The sequence below is a fragment of the Echiichthys vipera genome (genome assembly GCF_963691815.1).
Source record: "Echiichthys vipera genome assembly, chromosome: 16".
NCBI classification, from domain to species: domain Eukaryota; kingdom Metazoa; phylum Chordata; class Actinopteri; order Perciformes; family Trachinidae; genus Echiichthys; species Echiichthys vipera.
The window spans coordinates 9,249,759-9,275,180 of record NC_139841.1 but is presented as its reverse complement, the minus strand read 5'-3'; the positions used below and the strand labels follow the sequence as shown (position 1 = coordinate 9,275,180).

The window sequence follows — 25,422 nt, the reverse complement described above, 5'->3', positions numbered from 1 at the left end:
ACAAGCTGCGTGATTAATGATCTGTCCAATGAGGTCGGTCCAATTTAGGCAGAGAGCTGGCGACCAATCACTCTCCTTCCAGTTTGGAGGAAAATAGCCTGACTCGCAGCAAAGCCCTCGTCCATGGCTCAACTCTGACCTGAAACTCGATAGATTGGAATAAACGGCCCTCCATCCTCCCCCATCTGCTCGTGCAGTCATGCTGTTTGGTTAGACATCTCCCAACCGCCCTGCTGTCATGAAATCACCCGGATTAACAAAGCCCATATTAATGTGAATTCATTTTGCACGATATCCACGCCCTGCAGGTATGCAACACTACATGTGCACTACCCTCACTGAACTTCCCTTTTAATGTCCTGTTATGACTAGCCTGGTGTTCGAGCCCATGTATAATACAAGTAGGTAGCCTACATGTATTTTTCATACGATCAGCTCCGGCATCATCATCATCATCACCATCATCACCACCATCATCACCATCATCATCATCACCAGCAGCAGCAGCATCATCATCATCATCATCAGCAGCAGCAGCAGCAGCAGCAGCAGCACGCCAACGCACAACACCGAGTGGGGGAGCCGATACGTCGGGAGCGCGCAACCGCACCGCGGCGCGCATGCACAGCTGTCAGAACCAAGGACAGCAGCGGCTCAGCCCGGAGCGACCAGTCAGCGTCGCATCGGGGGTGATCAGTCCGCACACGGCTCACGGAGAGGCGGCTGAAGGGAGCGATACACTCCCCGAGAGGAAGCCGCCTGGAAGCTTGGACAATGGTTTAACTATTTCTTTCATATCGCAGGGAGGTTTGGGAAATTCTGCAGAGGAGAGCAAAAATGCGGTGTGGACGTCCCTGGTTGACAGCATGTCCCTAATATGAACATGCACATTCCTCCGCATTGCACATAAATCCACCTTTTTGGTGTGTCTTCTCCTTCCAATTTTGGCCTCGCTCACACCGCCCACCTGGATCGTGTCTGCAGTCTTGCATTCAACTGGCTGAGCCGTGCTGCTGTCCAGAAGCTGGGCGAGCCGACCCGCCACCGGAGAGAAAAGCGACCGGGCTGTACTGTGCTGTTGGGTGGTCCACACGATGCGTCTGTTTCTGCTGGCGGTGCTCTTCTCGTGCTCCTGCGCGCGGGCCGGCTGCGAGCCGAAAATCGTGAACATTGGGGCCGTCCTGAGCCAGAAGAGATACGAGCAGGTCTTTAAAGATGCCGTGACCCAGGCCAACCAAGTCTACGGCAGGGATAAATTCAAGCTGACCGCCATCTCCGTAACGCACAAACCCAACGCCATCCAGATGGCTCTCTCCGTGTGCGAGGACCTCATCTCCAGTCAGGTAGTTAACTGCCACCTCTGCATGGGCGCTAACTCAAACAACCATCTTCATGATCTCTGAATTATAGCGCAAGGCTACATATGATCCATGCGCATCCATGCGCACCTTCACATAACTGTAAAACTGCTTTTCTGTGAGATGCCTCAGTATGTTTGGAAGACAAATACCTTGCAACGGAAAGTTGGTTCTTTCAGGAAGCATGACTTACATGTAATCAGATGCGTTTTCTCACTCAAGGGCAAATGAAGTCGAAAAAAATGGTTATCATAATCAGTCTTGAGCTCTGAATCCAGACCAAACTGTTGTCTATTTCTCCAGGACCCTCACACTGCAGTCAAACTGTGCATTCAGCATAAACATATCCTCAACACATTATTACAGGTCTGTCATTTGTCCAATTTGGCATCCACTCGCTCATACACATAACCCACATATTAGCCCACTTTCTTTCATTCTAGTGCACTGACGTCTGTTTCACAGACATCCAGATAGGCTCTGGTTTGATGCACATCTCGGATGAGAGGGCAACTGTATGTTTCAGGACACACAGCTGCAGATCTACTGAGTTGCAAAGAAAGCAATGAGGAGTGAAAATCTGCCATGCGTCATTCGCAATTAACAACTTGGCATTCACTGTGTGTGCGCTGCATTCTGGCTGACTGGCTGCGGACAGTTTCTGTACTGTATGTTGGTCTTTAGGGGTGGATCACTCAGCTGTCGCATGTATGAGCCAGTGGAAACATGAAGTATGTGATTCCTGTTTCAGTACATGAAGCAATTAAGACAGATTCATACCATATATGTGCTGCAGATCTTACAAACAAAACATTTCATAAGTAATGTATGTTGAATGTGCATGAGTTGATAAAACACTGAACCATCTTCTCATGTGATGCTCAACATGGCTTTTAAAAAGCGCCAACATTATGTCACAGCATGTTGGGGCGTGAAGTCCTTCTCGCTCTCGCTCATATTTCACATATCCCACACACTAAATGAGGTTTTATGCAGACAAAAGAAAAAAAACACCCACAGCTTCAGTGCTGCTTTCATGTCCTTGGTCCTCTGCGAAGTGTAATGACTCTAATTGATACAGGCTCGTGGAATAATACTGTCGCACCCAGTCTCCTGTCACATGTTCATCCAAAGCATTAGGCTGTGCAGATTACACCGACAATGGTTCGGTTCTCAAGACATACACACCTCTTAAATCTCGTAAATTAGACTAACATCACACCTTGGTTAGGCAGAAGAACCATGGAAGGTTTGATCAGATGAGATGGGCTTGTAGGTGAAAACAGTTCCTCTGAAGGGACGTCTGTGGCAGATGGAGGAGTAGATGCCTGGGAGCAGTGCTTGGAAGATAGACCTCATTTTTGACCCAACCATACGGACTGCTCATATCCACTAATCCATGCCTGCACAGTCGTGCCAACTTTACTCTCCTTCCTTTACATCTCTGAGGCATTTCTCAAGACTGAGCTCCCAGAAATTCTCTTTTCTACTAGATTATACGACCAGCTTTGCTTCATGAGCACGGATAAGCCTACACCAAACAACCACAAATTACTTCTTGACTGCCAGCCCACACAGTGAAAACATTTTGAACAAAGGAACCAATTTCCTTGCTCTTCTATGTCTTTGTTGCAGATAAGTGTGTCCCTGACTACAATTTTTTAGATGTTTATGGTTTAAAAAATGATATTATTTAACCTGTTATACAACATATTAGAGGAGCAGTTGCACTCACTAAAATACGGCAATATTGTATTGAAAGTACACACAAATGTAATCCAACTTGAGGTAGAAAAACAATGCTACAGCCAAGGTTGGATTACAGATCAGGCAAAGCTGACACATGCTTAGGGGCCCCAGATGTGCTATATCCAGTGTTGCAATCAGTTTGTGATCATTTCATTAATTGTAAATAATTAAAGTGACTCCTACATGTGTACCTAATCTCGAGGCTCTCTAAAACTGTAAGACAAGGCCATTTTGGAACCGATTCAGTGTATATTCTTAATAACTAGGAACAGGAATTGATCAGAGTTTGATACCCATGCCTGTATTGTTTTTGCTTTATCGGTCAGATTCCTTTTTTTAATTCCTGGTATATTTTCTGTGTGGAAAAAAAGTAGGCCAACAGTGGTTTCCAGCGTCAACACAACAGTCTCATTACCTCCAAATCTAAACACAGTGTAGAAGAAATGAGAGGATATGTGTACAGCTTTCGGCATAACAGCATTGATCAAAGGAATTAATGAACAAGGAGGTAAAGGATTCTGGTTCAGATTCCAATTTGCTACCGGTTCTCAACTGGAACTGGTTCTTGATTCCCATGCTTATAACCAAACTAATGCATGGTGCAGCTTGATATGACGATACTCAATTTGCTCTGTTTTGGTTTTCCATTAGCAAAAGTTGCGGACAGTATTTGGTACTTTTTAAGTAGTGCTAAGGTTCCAAGCTGAGCCGATACTAGAAGGGGAGTTAAAACACTGTAGACCACTGATTGGTCAGAGAGAACTATCACTAGCACGACACAGGACCTCCTGTACAAACCTGCAGTTAAAGCTACTGTTAACAGAAACCATTTTTTAAAATCGATTTGACCCAGATTTAAAAAAATGCCAGCACGCAAAACCTGCCGTACACTCTATCACACAATTAACGAAATGCACTAGTTCCTCTGTCTGATTGTTGATGAAAGGATCCAGCAAGTATCTTGTTGAAGATGATGTCACGACAGTTTCACATGGCTTTTCATGGTGATAAGCTCTGAATCCCGTCTACATTAAGGGGGCACTATCCACAGCAGAAATCAAAAAGAGAAAAGTACCGGTACCAAAAAATATCAAGTCGAGCAGAGCCGTACCATAAAGTGGAAACTTGCTATAAGAAGGGGAACACGAGGTCTCAAAAGGGGCCAACATCTCACTTTTTGCCCTGCTGTTAACCCAGCTTTGGTTTTTAGCATTATCTGATCTCAACTTTGCTGAAATGAACGTTTCAAAATGTAAATAGTATACGGTCATCAATGTAAGTGTGCAAAGAAAATGCTGTTTTTATATCTTAATAAACCTAATGGAGTCTTGTGTGCATAGTGTCCTGTTGTTGTTACAACCTACAACAAGATATGCAGCAGACATAATCATAGTTGTCATAATACCGGCAATGTAAGAATTCATGTTTATGTGATTTACAAAGAAGGATAATGGACATTTTGTAACTTCCCATGTGTGTTTTTGTATATGTGGTGTGTGAAAAATCCCGGAGTATATGCTTGTGGTATATTATGTGGAAAAATTAGAACTATATATAGAAAGAAAGAAAGGAATATATAAATAAATTACAGTGAGTGATGTGACCTGGTCTTAATTCCAGTGTCAGAATGACAAAGTGTTCTTCTTCTGTGCCTCTGCAGGTCTATGCTATCCTGGTGAGTCACCCTCCCCAGTCCAATGACCATCTCACTCCAACGCCTGTCTCATACACTGCGGGCTTCTACCGCATTCCTGTGGTGGGGCTCACCACCCGCATGTCCATCTACTCAGACAAGGTAAGTGATGGATGAGAGATATGTAGATGGAGAGAGAGCGTAAAACAGGGAGAGTGTGAAAGGAGAGAGAAGGAGTAAGAATCTCCCCCGGGGCGGCTTCAAAAGCTTCCTAGATTAAACGTCCCATCACTGTCCATTAGAGAAGCTGTGAGTAAATGGGCTTCCTGCTGAAAATTGAAAGAACATCATTAATAATGCCTCTGACCTGAGTTATGTTTTTATGAAGCACAAGCCACAAAAATGAAACTGTAAAGCAGTGACATAAATAAAATGGCAAGTACTTAAAAACCCAATTTAAAGTCTATTTCAGTGACATCTCAGCTAATATTGCAAGTTAAAAGCATTAAATCTTACGACATAAAGGAGCCCAAGGGGTCTGCAGAGATTTTTATGCTTTTTCACACAATGTTTGTCCATTCGAAATTGGGTTTGGCATTTGTTGTACCATCTAAAAAGTGTGTCATTAATCCATGTTGTCCCCTTTTCTAGAACAAATTCAGCAAGCATTTCAACTTTCAATATACTGTATTGTATGTGTGTACGGTAAAAAAAAGTTCTGATACATTTAACAATAACGCCTCTACTCTTCTGGGACGACAGCCACAAGAGCAGTACACTGATATAAATATCCCGCTTGATCTATTTGAAAAAATGAAGGCAACTTTTTGCATCAGATTATTTTCTAGATCAAGCAAGTTTTTATTTGCACCCGGGTGAGAATAGCTTCATGGCAGTAATTTACACCCCACCGCCTTCTAGAATAGAGAGCAACAAGGAGAAGAGTAATTCAACTATGGGTGAACGGGTTAAGCAATGAACTTTCACACTAAAGGTCCAGGTTCAAATCTTGCATGAAATTGACCTCGAAATTGAGTTGACCTTTTATTGTTGCAGTTTGGTTAAGTTTAGGCAACAAAACTATATGGTCAGGTTGGGTTTTATGAGCAGTCAGGACTTCTATGATGACTGTGTTGTCACAACTATATTATTTATAGGTAAAAAGTGCTGCTACAGTTCATTTACAGTCATTTGCTGGTTGCAGTTATGCTGCAGAGACACTGAGAGCATAAATGCAGAAGACTTGGAAACACTGACCAATCAGAGCAGACTGGGTTTGGGATGGGGGCTTAAAGCGACAAGCACTAAAATGTAACAGAGACCCAAAATGCAAGTATGAACCTGAAAATTAGCATAATATGGGACCTTTAAATAACCTTTAAAGGGGGAAGAATCGGCCCTTTTAAAGGTTTTTGAGATGAGTCATGCATTAAAAATGAAGTAGTGGAAAACCGTGTAAGTGTCAATCTGTATATCCTGCTTTGTGCTCCTCAGAGTATCCACCTGTCCTTCCTGCGGACAGTCCCTCCCTATTCCCACCAGGCACACGTGTGGTTCGACCTTATGCGAGAGTTCAACTGGAACCACATCATCTTGATAGTGAGCGACGACCATGAGGGGCGGGCTGCTCAGAAGAGGCTCGAGACCCTTCTGGAGGAGAGAGAAACAAAGGTGAGATGCTCCGGCTCCAAAGTCATGCTGTGTGTGAGCGCGAGTCTGAAAGGTTTTTAAACCTCAAGGTCTTCTATGTATGTAACTGTTTTCCTTTCTGTTGTGTGGCCACATCTCTTTCTCACCATTGTGTAAACATTGGCTAACATTCCTAGAGACATCAACAGCGTCTAATGTGGTCTAATCTGACAAAAGTTTGTACGTTTATTTGCTCATCTTCACGTTGCTTTTCGCCATAGTCCAAATTATCCTGTCTATCCACATTGGGAGCCAAATAGTGGACTTAAACTTGGGGCTTTGCAAACCATCACAGACTGAAGTGTGTTATCGGGGCCATGTTGGAAGTCAGGTGTTCCTCTCAGTGCGTGATGAATGGCTGGCTTCAATACACAGAGCCCTTGTGTTTATTGCACCCTGTTAGGTCATGTTCTCATGACATGGGAGATGGTTTCGCCTTTTCAGATAGCGCTGATGCATCCATTTTAAGTGTAGCTCAGAGCAGTGTATGTGGGTCACTGAAATGTTGATCTTCTTTGAGCCAAAACAGACTTGAGACTGCAATGATGTATGCCCTTTAGGAACAGAGAAAAGGAGGAAGACAGGACAAATAAATGCCATGTATTTCATCCATTTAATAAGATGAAATTACCTTGGGATATTTTTTTTTCTTTGTACTCTGCACTGATGCTTGTCCCTCTCTGGGGCACTTTTCTGTAATTATGTGGCAGATTGAAATGAGTCCTGATTCAGAGATTTAATTAAATCAGAAGCTGAAGAGACGCTGAATATGACACATAGCGAGGTAATTTATAGTAGGCGGCTACAGCTAAAGTGCAAGCTGCTTATATTGAGTGACCAGGATCAATATTGATTAAGAGTCACTGGAAACATTTCCAACATCTGGATTAATTAAGTTAGACTGTGCAACCACAATCATGCAATTAAAACATTTCTGCTGTCAGATCATCTAGACGTGACTCACATCCTGCACGAGAAAAGAGAAATCTGTGTATTAAAAGGCTTCGATGAGAATCCGGGAAGTTCATATTATGTTTGCATAATATGAGTTTGGATATCAAAAGGAACCCATCTGTGCATTCCATTCAATCTCATAATACTGAAGGAAGTTGCTGCAACTCGTCTCCTATCGGGCTTTAATATATTTCGTTATGACTGCAGAATCTTGGGCAGCAATACTGAAAACCTGGTCAAACTCAAAAAGGCTGGTGGTATTCCATATTTTCTTACTGTCAACAACATACAATGAAAAGACCAAAGATAACAATACATTGATCCTATTAACAAATATTGTCTTTGCCTCCAAAGTGTGATATATCTCCTTCCTCCATGCCCTAGAGGTTCATTTTTATCCAAAAACTCTAAACAACACATTTGATACACTGGTGCCAAATACCAGTGTTTTTATTAAAGAGAGAAATGTGTATTTTTGCAATAATGTGTTTGTTTGTTTAGTTTAATTAAACTGTGTAAATGTTGTTAATGTTAATTAGGAATTTTACAGTGGAATTATGGCACGTGTCTATGTTAAAGAGTCTCAGTTGTCTCATGTAGTAAATAAATACATCATTTTTAGGGGATTTCTTTCTTACAATTACACAGATATTGTAATGTATCATACATAATTGTCTTTAGAATCACTGTATAGTGATACCATCAATATCATGGGCAATGTTGTATATAATATGAAATATATTATAATTTATGTATATTATATTTATATATCAGGAGAAAGAGAGAGAGAGAGAGAGAGAGAGAGAGATAGAGAGAGAGAGAACACCTAATGTGTATGAAATTAATCTGCAGCTGAAAACAGTCTACAACAAATGCATTATTTTCTCCTGTTTGAATTACTTTGCATAAACTACAGTGTATAACCGTTTTAAGAAATTACTGAGCTAATAAAAAAAACAAACTTAATGGTTTATACCCATTTTTAAATATTCACGTCCTTAATTAGAACCCATGAACTTGCCAAAGAGGTAATTCAAAAAGTCTGAAGATGGACTAAACCATTGTTACTTTTGGTCTTTACATGGGATTTCTTCACAATAAGAAAATAATAATGTACCTGTTTGCTGAAGTGTCATTCTAATTATAAAGAGTACATTTAAGAACAGAGGACAAAAGGACCCTTTTTTTTTTTTTTTACCTGTGGTGCTATTTATCAATTTACAGTTTTAGATTGATACAGGGGTTGGCAACCTTTTTTGATATGAAGTGCCTTTTTAAAATGTGCCATCATCTACCAAACCTGCTCAAGCCTGCTCCACCTGCACCAGAAAGAGGGAATGAGTACTAACTAGGGATGGGCATGCATGCTCGATTCCTCCAGCAGTCCTCGTTTCAAATTAACTCAATGGGTAAACAACGGCACTCGTTCGTTTTTTGTGCCCATTCGTAAAAGTGCCTGTTCTCCACAGTGGGATGATCCATAACAGAATGCAAATGCAAATGTAATTACGTTTTTTTGAATGTTTGGAAGATGTGGTTGTGGAAAAAGAAATCCTTAAAGGGTAACTGTGACTGGTTTGATTGAGAATAAGCATTAGGTGTTGGGTAGGCTGTATTTCTGTGCATCAGTCTTCCTGCAGGAAGATGTGTTGCTTTCTACCAATAAATTTGGAAAAAACGAGCACTCGATTGGCCCCTGGAGGAATAGATGGAATCCCTCAATCTTGGAATTATCTTCTCATGCCCATTCCTCTTACGAACCACTCAGAGGCAGAGTAGGGCAGGTCTCTACGGACTGCAGATGGGATAGTCAATAAAACCCTAAATAACTGTGCACATTCTAATGGCTGTGAAAGAGGTCATTTGGCATACGGATGAGAGGACACTTCAAGACTCTCTTGCACCCTTATTGCTAGGGTGCCATTGGGTAAGCTACCACGTGCCAATGGTGGCACCCATGCCTAAGGTTGCTGACCCCTGATCTACATTTTGGTCTTACGTTTTGGTGTGAGTTGCCCAGTGTTGGAGTTATCAGCTGTAGAGATGTTTGCCTTCTCGACAGTATAATGGGATTAGATGGCACTGAGCTTCAGGTCCTCCAAGTACAAATAAATAAATAAAAAATACATTTGAAAAGCTCAACAGCAATGTCTCTTCCCAGAAATCATCACCCAGTTACTCAGGATAATCCACAGACCGGATCAGTTTCATGTAGGAACTATTTTCTTTCTATCCAGCTGCACCTGATAAATGTATCACCGTGTAAAAGAAAGTGTACGCAAGGTCGAGAGGAGCTGTAATGTTAGCTAGCTCAGATGAGCTGGCAGTGTCAGTTAGCCTTAAACTAATCTCCACATGCTAACGATGGCGGACCAGGAGCCTCTCATTCATGAGCATGCTTCTTCTTCTACACATTTAAATACTGAAATGAAAACAGTAAAAAGTGCAGAGGAACCAGAAACCCTGGTGACCTCATGGAACAGCACAATATACAGTACAGTAGGATAATACAAACTGCAGCTCTTGTAATGTAAGTTTGTTTGGATAACAATCAGTCAGCCAAACGTCTACGCTGTAAATGCAATGACAGCTTTGACTGTTTTAGGTGATGTAAATGGATGTTAGTATGGGTGTTGCAGACATCAGCGTTATTATCACATTATGCTCTAATTAAAAATGAGAGGTGTTAGTCTTACTAATCACCCTGTAGTGTAAATGTACACGTTATTTTTAGCCTCAAGGCAAGTCATTAGCGAGGTCACACAGTCGCAGGGGAATCACTGTCACCACCAGCAGAAAGGCTCTGGACACAGTGGATGTAGCCAGATTACAAACGTCACCAACACAACATGAAATATTAATATTAAGGATACAGAAATAGAGCGTTCAGAAAATCTCTTGGGGAAAAAGAAGACAGAGAGTTTTTTTTGTTCGCATGATGCTGGACGTTACACACTGAAGATAAAATCTCATATTTTACAAGTGAACGGTAGTAACTTGGTAATTACATGCTCTTAAAGTGTTATGATTGACTTAACTGAACTGTGATTAAAAAATACTAAAGGAAATGGAATATAAAGGGAATTATTTTTATCCCCACTGACAATTTGTAAGAGTGTTTATTCAAATGGAAAGAATTGTTGGCCATCTGCTCGCAATCCTTCAGTTTTGATGAAATGATGTGGTCTTGATTCTGATTCAGGATTTAATAATCACCTCTCAACATTAAGAATCTCTAAACTATTATGACTAAGTGAGTCAGTTTCTGGACAGCATTTGTTGTGAAATTGCTTTCAGCTTGACTACTGTGCTGAGTCACGGACAGTCACTGTCAACTTTGTGAAGGGAGGGGAACAGACCTAGAGTGCACTGAGGTGTGAGCTGTGAAGCCAGCTGTGTAAGAAATCCTGTGAAGCAGAAAGATGGTGTGTTTTCCTGCAAAATGGCTGCCAATCTCAGGCAGGACTCCAGAGTGTCTCCTCTTGCAGAACTCGAATGGAATCCAAAATGGTGACGCCTCAGATGTCCAAATTAGGTTCAACTACTTATCCTACTCAGTATGTACTAAATCCTCTTTATACTATATTGTTTTGTATACACAAAGTCAATTTCCTGTTCATACCAACAGAAACTAATACATCTATCGAACTGTTTTCCAATTCATTTGAATTAATAAATGATTTTGCAGCTGTGGTTCAAGCCTCCATTTCCATTTTTTGGGGGGGATCATAAGCTTTTTGTTTGATTCGATATGATTTTGTTGATCACACTAGAATAAGTAATTACAGTTGCATTAAAATTTGCATGAACATTAAAGAAAATGAGTCAATTTACAATAGATGTCATGCTGGTTTCTAGCTTTTGACCAAGCAGCAGCCTCCGCATGAAAGTTAATTCCCATAGACCATCCATCCATCCATTATCTTCAACCACTTGTCCCTATTGGGGTTGCAGGGGGGCTGGAGCCGATCCCAGCTGACATCGGGCGTGAGGCGGGGTACACCCTGGACAGGACGCCAGTCTATGACAGGGCACATAGAGACAAACAGAGACAGACAACCATTCACACCTACGGGCAATTTAGAGTCATCAATTCACCTAACACCTGCATGTCTTTGGAGTGTGGGAGGAACCCATAGAACACGGGGAGAACCCACGCAGACACGGGGAGAACATGCTAGAATGCACACAGAAGCCCCAGATTCGAAATAGGAACCCTCTTGCTGTGAGGCAACAGTGCTGTGCCGAACTAGGAACCCTCTTGCTGTGAGGCAACAGTGCTGTGCCGTCCCCCCCATAGACCCCCATGTTTAAATGCCCAACTTTATAAGACCGTTCATGAGAATTGTACAGGGCGTGAATTTTATACAGCTCACTCTTTTAAATTACATTTAGGCTTAAAGTTCTGCATAATCAAGGGATCGAGGGATGACAGCGGGGTGCTGTTACAGGTGGTGAGCATAGACCGCAGGCTTCACTCGACCCAGCTCAGCTCCACCATTTGCCCATTTTTAGATTAGGTGGGAGCAGGTGGAGTTAAGCACTGCCAAAATATCGACGGTCGGAGCCGCCTACTTCGAGCTTCATTTTGGCTCTTCAGAAACCTTATGGGTGACGGGACAGAAACGACTTCTATTTTTTATACAGTCTGTGCTTTTGACCTGTTGTACACGGTGTAATATAACACTAAGGATAGAACTGGTTAGAATGCTGTGTCACCTTAACAGATGGTTGGATAGATATGCAGTTTTCCAGTGGAGGTTTACTTACTACTTTACTTATTGTAAAACATTAAATGAGCCCTTCTTATGACTGGATGGTGTGTTGGTGCAGCGTTGAAAATCTGATGGCTGTATTTTTTTGTTAAGCAAATGTTCCAATTTTGTATATCCGTTTCCAGTCTGGCAAAGAAGAAACTAATTTAGCATTTTGTATTGATTATTGATTATTGCTGGAGCCAGAGCGCTTTGGTCCAGTTATGTCTTAATTGATGCAGCTTAATTGGCATCGCTGATTATTCATTATGCATGAAATACAATGAATGTATTAATATCTTTAACAAGTATCCATGACTTTGTTTTTCAGCGTTGTTATGAGGTATTCATCTCTGATGTTTTGCAAGCCCCACTGTTAAAGATCCCAATTTGAAGCAGAAAAGTGGAGATTTGTTGGAATGCTTTACTGCCCTCCATTTTCAACTGTTTATAATATTTTTCTGTGTCTGCATATTTTCTCTGTGCACATTACTCATCAGAATAAAAAAAGGAACTATGAAAACCTCGACCAACTGTCCTATGACAACAAGCGAGGACCTAAGGTATATTTGCATGGTCAATGCACGCCGCCCACCAACTTTCCAAACGTAGCAACTAGAAACCAGCCCAAACCAGTCACCAGCCGACCCAGAAATGTTCCTCTCTTGGTAGCACGTGTTTTCTTTAATTTTGACTTTGAGACATTTCCCTATGATTTAAATAAAGAATGATTTTGTTATGAAAAATCTATAATTTCCGGTCATTAAAAGAAAAAGATATCAGTGAACAGCGCCCCGCTTTTATCATTTTCATTTTCTCCTTCAATAAAGGAATGCATGAACTCAGAACACACATACTCACACACAAAAAAGAGTTTGCAAGTCCATTCCTTTGTGGAGAACCGGTAGTGTGGGACAAAACCGTTTCCCAGATGCTACTTCCTCCTGTTCTGTAGCACTTCCCTAGTTTTCAGCAGTTTTTTTGTTGGGGGAAAACGTCCCCCTCACCCCCCTTCACCCGTTTTTAGTTACTGGTTGCATTGACCTTCTTCTTACCCCTACCTAACACATGCACGTTCTTCTTTGGAGCCTTGATAACCCTCAGTTTGCATGCAAACAAATGCAAAAGTTTTTTTTCCCTTCAAGCTTTTTTTTTTTTTTTAGTTCAGCCGGTTCCCCTGGATCGCTTTCCTTTTTATCTCTGTCTCCCGTTTTCAAACAAAATCGGCCAAGCTCGAACCAAGCAGGTAAAGAGGCAGCATGGTGTCAACAGTAGGGAAAAGTAGCTGGCTTGACCTTTCTTATGCCCTGATCACAGGCAGAGAAAGTCCTCCAGTTCAGCCAGGAGACTAACTTAACTGCTCTGCTGCTGGAGGCGAAAGAGCTGGAGGCCCGAGTCATCATCCTGTCGGCCAGGTGAGATCTTGATCCCAAATTACACAGGCATCTACTACAGTCCCAGCATTGGTTAAGGTTTCCTATTAGCCATGATCCAAGAAACATTTGAGTAAAAAAAAATCAAACAGGCTCATTTTGAGGTTTCAAAAGCTTTCATAATGCTGATTATTATCTCAATGAATCCTTTGATCTAACAAAAGTGAAAAATGTCTGCTACAATTTCACTTTTATTTACTTTATTATTTACTTAACTTTTTTAATCTATTTTTTATTACTATTATTTTTATTTTATAAACATAAATTAAAAGTTGGAACCAAGATTTCTTTGGTATTTGTGCTTAAATAAATTACAAACAATTAATTGATTGTCAAAATAGTTGTTGATTCATTTTCTGTTGATTAAATATACGACTAATCATTTTAGCTCTAGCTTAAACCTAAATCAATTTCAATATATTCCTAATTATGGGAACATTTTAAAGGAAGATCCAGGCTCAGGAGATTAATAGTTTTGAGGCACATACCACTTAACCTCAACGTCTCCAGTCAGCTCCGTCTTCTAAAAATGGTGTTCCCATACAGTGAAACATGCATTCTCAATTACGTTTTGAGGGAAACATATTTTGTCTTGGATTATATCTTTGATGCATCACAAACGTGTTTGCAGATGTCTGCCTTGGGATGAGGTCAGGGTGAATGGATGGGTCAAACTAACACAGGACTTTCACCCAGGAAAGTCGTAAAGTGTTCATGTCCTGTGTGAAACCAAAAGTCAACATTGACTTGTTCACACAACACACTCAACTAAATTTACGTACTTAAGTTAAAGGTTGAATATGTAGAATCTTTAATAAAAAGCTATATTTAAAAAAAAAGAAGAATACACCCACAGGGTGCTTTGCTTACTGTGAATTAATCTGTCACTCCTAAAAATGACACTTTCACTCAGCGTGCTGTGATGTTAAAAAAACAATCTTTTGTCAAACTCCAGTGAGGAGGACGCTGCTGCAGTGTACAAGGCTGCCCGCTTCCTCAACATGACGGGCTCGGGGTACGTGTGGCTGGTGGGCGAGCGGGAGATGTCGGGTAAAGCCCTGAGCGAGGCGCCAGACGGTACGTTCATCCAGCGGAGATCAGTGGGAATATGCGAGTTAACCCCGGCTTTGCTCTGAGGCCGATCATAACACATACAGGATTAGAGGGATTAACCGTTTAGCGATGGATGCAATACATGATTAACTGTATAACTGCTTGTTGTGTGTTGAGCATTTAAACGTTTAAGCATTATGTGTTTAAAGGTTTAAATGTGCTGTGTATCAAGTGCACTTTTAGTTTAAATCTGTATGTCCTGGATCATCAGAAGGTAAATTCATTGTGCTATTCTGCCATATTAATGCCCTGATTTCTAATGAATTACAAAAGGAGAGTTTTGCAACACATAACTGATAGAATGGTAAGCTACAACAGCCTTTCTTGTCTCTATTCCTGGATTTTTCACACAAGTCTCTCACAATATTGTATCACTTTGTGGTCACAAACGTCAAGCGTCTTTCCCCTGGGCACTGAAACACAACCAACCCCTTCAAAGTGTTTGTTGTCCTGTCCCTGTCCAGTCTCGTCCACCTCCACTGCAGCTTCTTCCAGGAGTCTGCAAGGCTGACGGACCTGGTTGCAATCAGAAAACTTAGCTGAAGTTGGATTATTGCTTGGTTTAACTTTTGGTATTTTTTGTTTATTCCTAACACCCATTGTGCTTTGCCTGTGCTGATTCCCAAACCTTTAGGTGGTAGGGCAGAAAAAAAAGATCCAACTTCAAGGGACTCTTTACACATGCTGTGAAAAGGTCATCAGTGGCAACATCAGCAAAATGATCCATTTATTCTGCTGCCTCGTCTTATAGAGGACAAGATGTGGATATTTTCCCAGTTATCTTTCCTGAGATTAACAGGCAACAAAGATGGATCATGCAGCTGATGTATGACCTTTATTCAGGATGTCTAAACTTGAGGCCCTATAAGTTTTTTTTACACTTTGTGCATTGCAAAAGGATCCAGAGAGGCTGTAGTATGCTCAGGTTGGTGATTATATTTTGTCCTTGACCTGGTCTCAGGTCTGATCGGCCTCCAGCTCATCAACGGGAAGAATGAGTCAGCCCATATCAATGATGCGGTGGCTGTGGTGGCTCAGTCCATCCAGGAGCTCTTCGAGAAGGAGAATATCACGGAACCCCCGAGAGGATGCGTGGGCAACACCAACATCTGGAAAACAGGGCCCCTCTTTAAACGGTAAGCTTGAATTCACACATGTAACACATCACGTCAGTTATGTTTCTGAATTTATTTCTTGACAGAGGTTATAAAGATGTGATAATCTTTCAAATTCATAGTTTGTTGAGGGGTGTTACAATTCAGCTATTATGACAAACAACTTCATAAAATAGCTGGATCCTAGCCTGGGAACCAGACAAATCTGTGAGCTCGTATTTTATTTGTTCTGGCAGATACGTCTGGGCCCGCTCTTGTTCAGACAGCCAGCCAGATTCAGACCAAACACAACCAGTTATCTTGAATGGGGTAGATTTGAATTGTATTCATTTTTGGCTTGCGCACCTTGGGACACTTCTGCGAGCATAAACGGCAACACTCGTTCACAGACATGTCAGTGCTACACCATCACAGGTCATTTCTACACACTGCAGTCACTTTACATTTGTCCGTTGTGCAGCGCCACATCACTTTTTTGTTGCTCTGATTGGTTGAAGGTATGTCTGATTGTGTCCAGAGGCATTTAGGTCTCCAGCCTTTAATAACGCCCCATGGAAACCAAGAATAGATGTGAGGTTCCAGACTAAATTTGCATTTGTGATTTGGTCTGGGGATGTCAGGCTAGCTGGAGCCCAATACTTTTCAGTATTTTGCCCAGGGCATATTTCTTAATGACTTAATCATTTCTTTAACATTTATTCTCTAACTATGAGACCAGGGACATATTTTAGTTTTGTCTCAAAAAAAATCTATAACTTAAACTCAACAAGTCTGACTTCATTTAAATAAATGAAGTTTGCCCAGTTCCCTGGAGTCTGAATTGTGCACATTTTCAGTTACTATTAAAGCTGCACTAATCAATATATTTAGATTAACAACTGATCAGGCGTTCAATGAGAAAGGGGTCACTTGTAATGTTGAACCTACACCTCTGCAGTTCCCCTCAGCCCCTATCACTTTAATGACAGGTGACTGGGTTTCTACTGAACCACTTACTCAGGGTGGTTTCCTAGCAACAAGGAATAAATAATAATCTGTTGACAAAAACAGCAGATATGATGACAACCAAACACCCACAGCTCATCCTTGTTCATCATATTTTAAAAGAAAAATGAGTCATTTTACCACATAAACTGAGGTGAGTGCCCTGTGCTGAAAGATAAACAATAAAATCCCCTGTGACACTCCTAATAGGTCACGCACGTTATCCACACATGAACACTTGTGCTCATTCACAGAAATAATCATTCTCATTGGCTTTCCACAGGGTGCTGATGTCATCTAAATACCCAGAGGGCCTCACAGGACGCGTGGAGTTCAATGATGACGGAGACAGGAAGTACGCTCATTACAGTATACTCAACTACCAGAAGAGTCGACTCATTCAAGTCGGCATATACAATGGAACACAGGTAAACTGATAGGGACAGCTCTGGCCAATCCGGCACAACTGTGAAGCAAAGTTATAGGAATTTAAGTCCTTACCCTACTTTATCATAACATGCCCCTGCAGCTCCAGTTTTCTATCTATAGTGCAATGCAGATGATGTAGGACAACTCAAGAACAATGCAAGGTCAGACAAAGCTAGCACAATGCAAGGTCAGACAAAGCTAGCACAATGCAAGGTCAGACAAAGCTAGCACAATGCTGCAGCCGTGGTAGTGAAATTGAGGGGTATTTCAAATATTATCTGTTTTTTTATTATTGTTGCAATGAATTGGAAAGTGCGGTACATATAAAATGTACTTTCCTGTCAAGTTTGTCATCTCTGAGCACAGCCCGCATTTCAAATTAAACTAATGGAGGTCAGCAAAACCAAGGTTTTCAGATGGTGTGACTTTTTTTGCACTTCTCTGTGCACTGTAGATGGCAAGCATCAGCTGTTTGTATCAGAAAACATGAAACTTAGCAATGCACTTCTTTAGCCCTAGGAATAATGTTACAAAGCGCTGCCTAATTTTTCTGGTAGATTTTCTCCCTTTTCGGCACCAAATTGGTTTCAGTTTATTTCAATATGAACACCAACATGCCAACGTTCAAGATGTTAGTGCCTGTTACCAAACAGCAATAAGTGAACGGAAGATACGACCACATTCCCATTATGGATAGTCTTTTCGGTGCGGCTTTACAAAAAAAAACATGAATTCAACTCTTCATGAACATCCTCCTTTATCAGAACTGTGTAACCCACTCACTTCAATATAACTTGAAGGGTTATAAGGGCATGGTACCCACTGCATTGGATTACCAATCACATGCAAGTTTCACAGCATTAGTACTGCATTTGGAAAACCAATTTCAAAATATGCCTGGAAAGCACTTTGCATTATATAAAATATATTTCAAAGTTCACTCTTGACCTCAGAGACAGTCTTCATTAGTGGAGAACTCACTCCATGACAAGTGAGCAAACTCCACATAATGATAAAGACTGTGACAGTTTAAAGCTCTGGGAAAAACTAATTAGCCGACCCAGTGTTGAGATAATTCTGTCAAATGATATTCCTTTGTAGTTATTTGTGGACATTTTTAACACACCATCCATGCAAACACAGCAAATAGTGGGCTAAGGTCTGTAAGGGTCAGCACTTCAGTTGGCTGGCTATAGGTGTGATAATAATAACTTTCCTGAAACCCTCCGGTATGATACATGTAAGTCAGAGGTTGACGAAGTAAATAAAAGAAGCGCTGAGCTGTGCTTATATAAAGCTGACTCATTAGCGATGCTGGCCCACCGTGCTGGAGCTTCATCAGCAGCACGCCTTCTGTCAGCACTTCCCTATGATACATGGTGCATGTGTGTGTGGCATCCCTTCAGGTGGTAATGAACAATCAGCGGAAGATCATCTGGCCCGGAGGAGAGACTGAGAAACCACAGGGCTTCCAGATGTCCACTCGTTTAAAGGTAAGGGGCCTTCACTTTGCTGCTGCAATGTGACATTTTTGTCTACACAGATACGGACCTGAGCTGATATACTCGAGTTGAACATTGCGCTGACACTTGTTTCTCAGAGGGGAGTGAAGATAATATATATATATTTGCTATGACTTTTATCTCTTCAAATGTATCATAGGCCTGCGGAGAACCTCTCATCTGTATCCTTGTCAGTTATTTTACGTTCATCTGTCTGTCTTTGTGTGTCCATGTGTATGTTGGAGTTTGTGCATGGGTGTTTGTGTATCCGCTGGGTTTCTCCAAGTATTTTTCTCTCTCTCTCTTGCTCTATCTCCCTCTTTCTCTCTCCCTCCCTCGGGATCAAAAGGGATCCAGCTCTGACTATGTGATAAACAGCTTTCTGTCCCGTCTGTTGTAGATAGTGACGATACACCAGGAGCCATTTGTGTATGTGAAACCTACACAGCCGGATGGAACATGCCATGAGGAAATGACATTAAATGGAGTCTTAATTAAAAAGGTTATCTGCACTGGGCCCAATGAGACCATCCCAGGTAACCTATCAGGGACGTTTATATTATCACTGTGCTTTTACTGCACCCGCCAAACACCCACTGGAGATGCATACATATATATGCAGTAGGTATCTATATATGTATGCATGTAGCTGAGTGTGCCATCCAGAATGAGTGATCGTCGGGATGCTGGGACATGCTTGGTCTGTGTGCTGTGTTTCTGGCAAACAGTGTGAGTGTGCGTGGTTGTCTGCAGTGCGCTGTGTCACGCATTTTGTTTAGTCTACATGCGCCGCCGTTGGATTAAAAACTAAAGCGTGTCCTCAAGAGTGATTGTAACTTGCAACTGTTGCTGGTTTTGTTATAGGACGCCCAATTGTACCCCAGTGTTGTTACGGATTCTGTATTGATCTCCTTATCAAGTTGGCTATGACCATGAACTTCACCTATGAAGTGCATCTGGTGGCTGATGGGAAATTTGGAACTCAGGAGCGGGTTAGTTTTACATTCATAGCCATATATGGCGTGTTTTTGCATGCGGCACATGTTGCATGCAATACCTCACATTCAGTACTTAACTTGAATATTTTTAATCTTCTTATTTCACTCCACTAACAGTAGTGATCACACTAACTATTCAGAGCTGAAGCAATAAGCCGTCACAAAGCGGAGACCCACAGATATCAAATGTCCAACAGGTGAACTTGCCCATCGTTCGCCCATTGATCTGGTTGGGCGAGCACCAGCTACCATGAGTGTTACTTTTGAAGTGCTAATTGGTTTTAATGTGTGGAACATAAAAACCAACGTGAAAAACTACAAGAGAAAGAAAAATAACATACATAGTAAAAGTATGATAGTGTGAAACAAATCAATGACAGCAGCTCTATTTGTATTTGTCAGTGAAGATTTTTTCTTCATTGCTGTCTTCTTCTGACTTCAGTCTCCCCTCAAGCAAGTTTCTGGATGTGTAACCTGGACAGACAGTAAATGAAAGATTTGTTTTATTTAGCAATAAAGTCATCCCATGTGAACATGATTAATAGGTTGCCAAGTGAGCACCAGGGCAAATAGGAAATATGTTTTTAATAAGATGGAAGATCTGGATCAATACTTTTTCATAACTCTTTGTCTGAGATCATCATTCCAATGTGTCGGCGATAAAACATAATAGTCCTCTACTCAAGTCAATTTGTACAAAAGCTTAAAGAGGTTATAACTCAGTTGCCAATGAAAAATGATGTGACAATGTGAAAGAGGTCCCTTGTAATGACAAACGGACAAAGAATTATCACCTGAATGTGCAGCTCCCCTCGGCTTTACAGAGCTCTGTAGCAAGTTTCAGCTCATTTTTACAGTCATCTCTAACCCAAAAAGGCCTGTCCTGTAGGCATGAGCACAATACTTAACACTTGGTGTACTTCAGTGCATGATTTTATCAAGTCCTGAAAATAAACAAGCTCTCTTACGTAAGACAGAGCCAGTTTGAAAGATGCAGAGCACGCTGAAAACTTATATCCCCACTAGGCTCAACCCAAATCCTTAAAGCCTGGAAACAATCTGTGGTCTAGATGACAGCAGGCTGAATGCTGGTTCTTATGTTAACACCTTACGTTTTGGGACTTCAGGTTAACAACAGTAACAAGAAAGAGTGGAATGGCATGATGGGAGAGCTGCTGGGGGGCCTGGCTGATATGATTGTAGCCCCGCTGACTATAAACAACGAACGAGCCCAGTACATCGAATTCTCCAAACCCTTTAAGTATCAAGGTCTCACCATCCTCGTTAAAAAGGTAAGTGTCCACCTTTAGCCCATTTAGTGCTCTATGGAGTCAAACAACCACTGGGGAGTTGAAGATATCGTTCAGTTGTGGAATCTTTTTCCATCTAAGGCAATTGTTATGCTTTTTGCATGAACTGGATCCAAAATACCGAATCCCATTACAATTACCTGTTATTTTATACCTGAATTTCGACAACACAAACACAGGCAGCACAGTAATGTTTGGCAACATTTGTGAATTCGGGGGGAGCAGATATCCAATTATCGCCCTCATGTTAAAAAACCCTGCTGCCCTCTTGAATGCTACTATGGTAGATAAAATAAGATATGATGCTTTGTAGGGGACCCTCTAGGGTGCGCTTTTAGTTAAGAAAACACAATGCAGGACCATAGTTTGACCTTTTAGCGAAGAAAACAATGCGGGACCCTAGTTTGACCTTTTTGCAGAAAAAACACAATGCAGGACCATAGTTTGACCTTTAACGGGGAAAACACGATGCAGGACCATAGTTTGACCTTTTAGCGGAGAAAACACGATGCAGGACCATAGTTTGACCTTTTAGTGGAGAAAACACAATGCAGGACCATAGTTTGACCTTTTAGCGAAGAAAACAATGCGGGACCCTAGTTTGACCTTTTTGCAGAAAAAACACAATGCAGGACCATAGTTTGACCTTTAACGGGGAAAACACGATGCAGGACCATAGTTTGACCTTTTAGCGGAGAAAACACGATGCAGGACCATTGTTTGACCTTTAACAGGGAAAACACAATGCAGGACCATAGTTTGACCTTTAACAGGGAAAACACGATGCAGGACCATAGTTTGACCTTTTAGCGGAGAAAACACAATGCAGGACCATAGTTTGACCTTTAACAGGGAAAACACGATGCAGGACCATAGTTTGACCTTTTAGCGGAGAAAACACAATGCAGGACCATAGTTTGACCTTTTAGTGGAGAAAACACAATGCAGGACCATAGTTTGACCTTTTAGCGAAGAAAACACAATGCAGGACCATAGTTTGACCTTTTAGCAGAGAAAACACAATGCAGGACCATAGTTTGACCTTTTAGCGAAGAAAACACAATGCAGGACCATAGTTTGACCTTTTAGCGGAGAAAACACAATGCAGGACCATATATGCTGCCCTATAGGCTAGAAAACGTACTGCTTGCTGGTGACCTTTTTATTAATCTAATTTTGTGCCTGCCCCTCCTCCACTGTTGGCCAATACGTGGTTGATGTATCAGGCAGAAATTCAAAAGCGTTCAATGAAATTTGCCTAATTGTATTTGAAAAGCAAAGAAACATGTCCATTAAAGGAATAGTATCCTCTCATTGTAACCTGTGTGGACAGCAGAGTCATTCAGTCAAGTCATTCTTTCATGAAAAACATTATCCAGTGGGAGCAGAATTTCTACGCAGCCAGTATTGATCCCTGCTCTATCACAACCTTTCTGCAAAGGATCATATCAGTGCTTTAAGCCCTCACGTTTTAGCCCATATGCTGCAAATAATATATACTTTACATCACAACTGACTGTTTTGCAAATAATGCTACTGTATTTTAGTTGACTCAGTGTCTGTTATTCCCAGGTATTCATTGGTTTTCATTTATTTCTTTATGTTATTAAAATCTCTTAGCACACTTTTGAGACTGTCATTTTTGTCATTATTATTATTATTAATATTATTTTTATTATAAAGGTGATGCAGTGCTAACTTTTCAAATCAGTCAGCACTGGCCATGACTATCATTCTTTGATTAAAATGACAAAAATTAGTTTTTATGATTTTCAACCGGCACAGACCAGATACACAAGCGTGCCTTCAACAGTAGGGAAAACATACAAAAACCTTCAAAATTTGCAAATATGTCAAATGTGCAAGGGTTAAAAAATTGCAGAGATAAACTTGGCAACAGACATATTATGTTAATCTACACAGAATATGCAACTACTGAATAAGGTAATCAAAGTTGTTGTTTATCGATCAATAATCAACTTTGGTTTGTGTTTGCAGGAAATCCCTCGCAGTACGCTGGACTCGTTCATGCAGCCGTTCCAAAGCACGCTGTGGCTGTTGGTGGGTCTTTCGGTGCATGTGGTGGCGGTGATGCTTTACCTACTAGACCGGTTCAGGTACAAGGGGGACCTGTGTGTGTGTACGCCTGTGCCCATGTGTGTGTTTATGTGTACAACTCACACCTGAATCAGTGAATGTGTGTGTGCATACATGTGTATACATACACTCCCGAGCGCTGCAGATCTTCCCTTGGTGTGGACACGAAGGCAGATAGAGGTGAAGATTGGCTCCAAACATCCCACTGCTTTGTTGCTGTGTCGCCGTCTTTGTTTGTTTTCTTTCTGAGTTTGTCTTCTTCTCGCTTTGCTCGCTCATGTTTCAGTTCCCTTCCCTGCCTGGGGTCGCCAGGGTTTTCCCCCCTACAGATTGTCTGCGATTTCTCATTTTATTTCCTGCAACCATCCCAATTTCTTCCTTCTAGCCCGTTTGGAAGATTTAAAGTAAACAGTGAAGAAGAAGAAGAAGATGCCCTCACCTTATCATCTGCTATGTGGTTCTCCTGGGGAGTGTTGCTGAATTCTGGAATAGGAGAAGGTGAGATCAAAGTGCATCAACCGGACAGTAACATTATTGTTCTCACTGGAGACTGGAACACTGCTGAGTACTTTGGTCTGTACACAGTTTGCAGTTGTATAAAGGCCAAAATCAAGGAGTATGTGGCTCCAGACGTTACCTTACTGTCATGTTGCTCTTTGAGGATGACAAATTAATTCCTTTCAAGTCACATTTTGTAAAGATAGAATGTGGCTCATCTTCTATTAGTTTATACCTGTTGACTTTTCTTGTTTCATTTGTCTTCCAGTTTTGCTTTTCGTGTCTGGTATTTTTAGAGGGCTATATTTGTATTTCTCTGTAATGTTTATCTAATATAAACTGCAATATATATGTATGTTAGTGATCATTAATCAGCAGTGTTAAGGCTTATTAGTACTGAGTGCTCGGACTGCTACTAAAAAGAAAAATAATTATATCCCGCTAACTACTCTACATGAATAATTTGACACTGAAAATGACTTAGCTGTAAAGCTGAATCTTGAACTAACCACACAGGTGCGCCGCGCAGCTTCTCAGCGAGAATCCTGGGTATGGTGTGGGCTGGATTTGCCATGATCATTGTGGCTTCTTATACTGCCAACCTGGCTGCCTTTCTGGTGTTGGACCGGCCTGAGGAGCGCATCACCGGCATCAATGACCCGAGGGTGCGTACAGGGTTATACTCGACCATGTTACTACACAATGGCACATGTAGCTACATTAGAAAAATCCTATATATAAAATTCTAAGAGTTATACACAGCTTAGTAGCAATTACATTGTGTCTTCTTTGTCTCTTTATGCAGCTGAGAAACCCATCGGACAAGTTCATCTACGCCACGGTGAAGCAGAGCTCCGTGGACATCTACTTCCGGCGGCAGGTGGAGCTTAGCACCATGTACCGCCACATGGAGAAGCACAACTATGAGAGTGCCGCCGAGGCTATCCAAGCCGTGCGTGACAAGTGAGTCTCGGCCAGGCCGGGCCGACAAGAGCACGTGTCGGCCGGCTGATCGACCTATCAGACACACAGACTAGGGCCAGTCCAGTCAGCTCAGGGGTGGGGGACATGGACCTCTGGACCAGGTAGAAGTGGCAGGACTTACTGCAGCATTCCCTCTGATCCGGGCCCATCGCCCAGCCAAGACAGACGTCAGGGATAGGAGCAAGTGTGGACAGCACTGGCACCAGTGTGAGGTTAAGCTAACATTGAGTGGAGGAGCACCCTTTTTCAGGTTGTACCCAGACGAACATCTTTGAGATGGGGGGAATCCAATGGGGGACGCGCCCTCACCCATCTGGCATTGGATTTCATTTGGTCCATAAGCAGCGGTAGAGATTGCTGGTAATCGCTGAATGACACACAAGTTCTGGTGTGCGAGAGAGAGAGGGGTGGGAGCCGTAAATGTGTATGTAAATCATTGTACTGTTGCACCGTAACCCCCTCCTTCCCCTCCTCCTCCTCCTCCCTCCTCCTCCTCCCTCCCCCTCCCCCACAGCAAGCTGCATGCTTTCATCTGGGACTCTGCGGTGCTGGAGTTTGAAGCCTCGCAGAAGTGCGACCTGGTGACCACGGGAGAGCTGTTTTTCCGTTCGGGCTTTGGCATAGGCATGCGCAAGGACAGCCCCTGGAAACAGAATGTGTCCCTGGCCATTCTCAGGTCTGTCCCAGCCGAAGCTGCGTTACTCGTATGACTCTTTTCGTTCCTTATGAGTATGATTTTATGGTCAGGTATTGACCATTTATAGCCATCCAATACATCGCCTTATGTTACATCTTATCTCTGTATCTCCCCTCTCCTGCCCT

General features: G+C 41.9%; 1 protein-coding gene across 2 annotated transcripts in view; it reads left to right on the top strand.

Annotated features, from left to right (window-relative positions):
* The first annotated feature begins 725 nt into the window (after positions 1-725).
* grin1a (glutamate receptor, ionotropic, N-methyl D-aspartate 1a) overlaps positions 726-25,422 on the top strand; it is a 37,847-nt gene continuing 13,150 nt past the window's right edge. The window contains exons 1-17 of one of the 2 annotated variants that reach the window (XM_083930412.1): positions 726-1,343; positions 4,768-4,902; positions 6,235-6,411; positions 12,638-12,700; positions 13,455-13,552; positions 14,526-14,647; positions 15,645-15,819; positions 17,066-17,210; positions 18,618-18,704; positions 19,114-19,249; positions 19,578-19,705; positions 20,839-21,003; positions 23,020-23,138; positions 23,504-23,616; positions 24,133-24,281; positions 24,422-24,579; positions 25,115-25,276. In XM_083930412.1, coding sequence (XP_083786538.1) covers positions 1,095-1,343; positions 4,768-4,902; positions 6,235-6,411; positions 12,638-12,700; positions 13,455-13,552; positions 14,526-14,647; positions 15,645-15,819; positions 17,066-17,210; positions 18,618-18,704; positions 19,114-19,249; positions 19,578-19,705; positions 20,839-21,003; positions 23,020-23,138; positions 23,504-23,616; positions 24,133-24,281; positions 24,422-24,579; positions 25,115-25,276 — 2,381 coding nt within the window. In that variant the 5' untranslated portion in view covers positions 726-1,094. The remainder of the gene's footprint in view (positions 1,344-4,767; positions 4,903-6,234; positions 6,412-12,637; positions 12,701-13,454; positions 13,553-14,525; positions 14,648-15,644; positions 15,820-17,065; positions 17,211-18,617; positions 18,705-19,113; positions 19,250-19,577; positions 19,706-20,838; positions 21,004-23,019; positions 23,139-23,503; positions 23,617-24,132; positions 24,282-24,421; positions 24,580-25,114; positions 25,277-25,422) is intronic. The other variant, XM_083930411.1, reaches the window with a different exon arrangement.